The following is a 2,594-nucleotide window of genomic DNA, read 5'->3' as shown; positions in this document are numbered from 1 at the left end:
TTTCATTACTGCGTACGAACTTCCATATATTTCCGTTCCTTATGCTTTCACAGATTTGTCTGACAATTCCGTATGAGCATTTCAATTTTTTAAAATTTCGTGTATTACATATGTGCGAGATCTGTAAAATGTGAAGAACCCGATTCGGGACGGGTACGAATTGTGCACAATTGCACAATTTTCAGAAATGTTCATACTGTACACCATCCGTGGATTGCAGACAATGCAAACAAAGAGTTCTTCCGAGACATTGTGAATCACGTGTCCTTTGTCTACGAATCTCGCAATATCTCCCACATTTCTGACAAGGGGACTATACGGGTCTGGGATCACGGATTTTGTTGAAACTTGGTACACTTGTAGTAGTCCACTAGGACAGCATATACACCTTCAATGTTGCCGCAAACATCCAGAGGTTTTCGAGAAAATTGCAAAAGAAGTTTGACGCGTCCTTATCTTCCCTTGCCTTACGACTATGAACAAGCAGTGGCGGCGGCCCAGTGGTTAACGTTCTAGCTTGGTAACCGCTAGGTCGATGGATCGAGTCTCTTTCATGTATTTTTTTTTTCTTCTTTTTCCGCGGAGCGATTACTGCAGCGATTACTTGTCTCCGCAGCTATTACTAGCGATTACTGGTCTCCAGTCTTCGCCACTACGCTACCGCCGTCGTTGAAAATTCGTCTTCCGTCTCCGTACTTGAACATGAGACATATATAGTTTTTGAATTTTTTTCACATTGACGCACCAATCCTAAAAATCTGAAAAAATTCATGAACAATCCTTGCAACAATACGCATCTACCATAAAAACATAAATCTAGTCGTCTCAAGATTTCTATGTGCAAAAATTATTTGTAACACTCTTTTATTTTTGACGGCTACATTTTCCAAGGGAAAAATATGAAAAAATTCTCAGACATGTCCAGCGACACTATGAATATGACAGAATTTTCTCAGATTTTTCGCGAGGCGTTAAATAAGGGAAAACCTCAAAAAACTGATTCTTCGAATTTTCCCGATTACTACCCCCCTGGTTGAGATATAGGGCTAAAAATTGGAATGAATGTTTCTTCTTTGATAAGCTATCGAATGGCGCAAACGGCGTTTCATTCGACTCAAGGGCACATTTGACCCCCTTATCCAGCTAGGCCCTTTGTACAAACATGTGAAGAGTGCAAATCCACGTCTACAATATAAGGAAACAATGATGGAGTTGTCTAAACAGACGGGAATTGGATAGACAACAATAGAAAAGACAATTTCGGAATATAAATCTGAAGGAAAAGTAACGTCGCCAAACAGGAAGAAGCCGCGCGTCAAACTTGTTGACAAGTTATGTGAAGAACAAGTAATAAATATAAGGAAAAAAGTCCACGATTTTTGGTTTCGTCGCGAAATTCCGAATGTAGCAAAAATATTGGAGGCTGTAAATGACGATGCGGAGCTTCCGTCATTGAGCCAAACGTCAATGTATCGCGTATTAAAGCGACTGCAATTTAAATTTATGACTCGCCGGCGCAATAGTGCGTTAATCGATAAAGATAATATTGTCGCCTGGCGGCAACAATATCTTAGTAATATTGCAGAATATCGATCAGAGGGGCGTCCGATCTATTATTTAGACAAAACGTGGATCAACTCTGGAGATTGCCACAAAAGAATTTGGCACAATACGACAATTACCTGTCCAACAAACGCGGCACAAAGGGGACTGTCCACAGGAATACCGGAACCTTCTGGCAAGGGTAAACGCTTAATTATTGGACACGTCGGATCATCGGACGGATTTTTAGGTGGAGCTCTCCTTTGTTTTCAATCGAAAAAAGAGGTGGACGATTACCATAGCGAGATGAACGGCGATACGTTTTTTACGTGGTTCAGGGGCTTCTTGCCCATGCTAAAAGATAGGGCAGTAATTGTTATGGATAATGCTCCGTATCACAGTGTAAAAGCAGAAAAGTATCCCAATTTTAGTTGGAAAAAGAATGATATAATTTCGTGGCTGCTACGTAAGAGGGAAATACTAGAGGGACACCACGTAAAGGTGACTTTACTCACATTAGTTGAAAAATATAAGCGCCCAGGCGACAATTATGTCATCGATGCATTTACGAGTCAATTTGGTCACACTGTGCTACGCCTCCCCCCTTACCACTGTGAATTGAACCCTATTGAAATGGCATGGGCACAAATAAAATCGTACATTCGAGCCCGTAATACGACATACAAATTGTCAGACGTCGAAAAATTAGTCGACGAAGCTGTTGAAAACGTTACCGCCGAAACGTGGAAAAATTTGATACGACACAACGGAGATAAAGAACAAGTTCCGTCAGCTCGACGATATCACGGATGATATCTTAGATGATGATGATCCCTGGATGCATAACGAATCCGACGATTCCGACAAAAGTACTGTAGAAATTGAGTAACACAGCCTTCACGTTCCTTCACGTTCTTCAGTTAATAATATATGTGCATATTATTATATATTTATATCATTACATATGTATATTTTGCGTATGTATATTGTATATATGAATATATGTTCCTTATATTTATATATAGTTCTTATAATCCTTGTAAATATTAAAT

The 2,594-nt window shown here is 39.8% G+C and overlaps 2 protein-coding genes across 5 annotated transcripts in view; one reads left to right on the top strand and one right to left on the bottom strand.

Moving 5' to 3' along the window:
• The window catches only part of LOC108625991 (SUN domain-containing ossification factor), a 79,733-nt gene that overhangs the window by 59,792 nt on the left and 17,347 nt on the right, over positions 1-2,594 (bottom strand). The gene's annotated exons all lie outside the window — the stretch shown is intronic.
• On the top strand, positions 1,109-2,469 carry LOC113464471 (uncharacterized). The gene has a single exon (XM_026814413.1). The coding sequence runs from the start codon at positions 1,468-1,470 to the stop codon at positions 2,353-2,355; it is 888 nt and encodes a 295-aa protein (XP_026670214.1). The 5' UTR covers positions 1,109-1,467; the 3' UTR covers positions 2,356-2,469.

Source organism: Ceratina calcarata, unplaced genomic scaffold (assembly GCF_001652005.2).
Source record: "Ceratina calcarata isolate Rehan_Ccalc_2016 unplaced genomic scaffold, ASM165200v1 scaffold387.2, whole genome shotgun sequence".
In the NCBI taxonomy this organism is placed as follows: domain Eukaryota; kingdom Metazoa; phylum Arthropoda; class Insecta; order Hymenoptera; family Apidae; genus Ceratina; species Ceratina calcarata.
The sequence above is the reverse complement of the archived record's forward strand: the minus strand, read 5'-3'. Positions and strand labels throughout refer to the sequence as shown.

What these genes read in the sequence shown, in the direction of transcription:
- LOC113464471 (XM_026814413.1), top strand. Translation starts at nt 1,468, where the DNA reads ATGTATCGCGTATTAAAGCGACTGCAATTTAAATTTATGACTCGCCGG.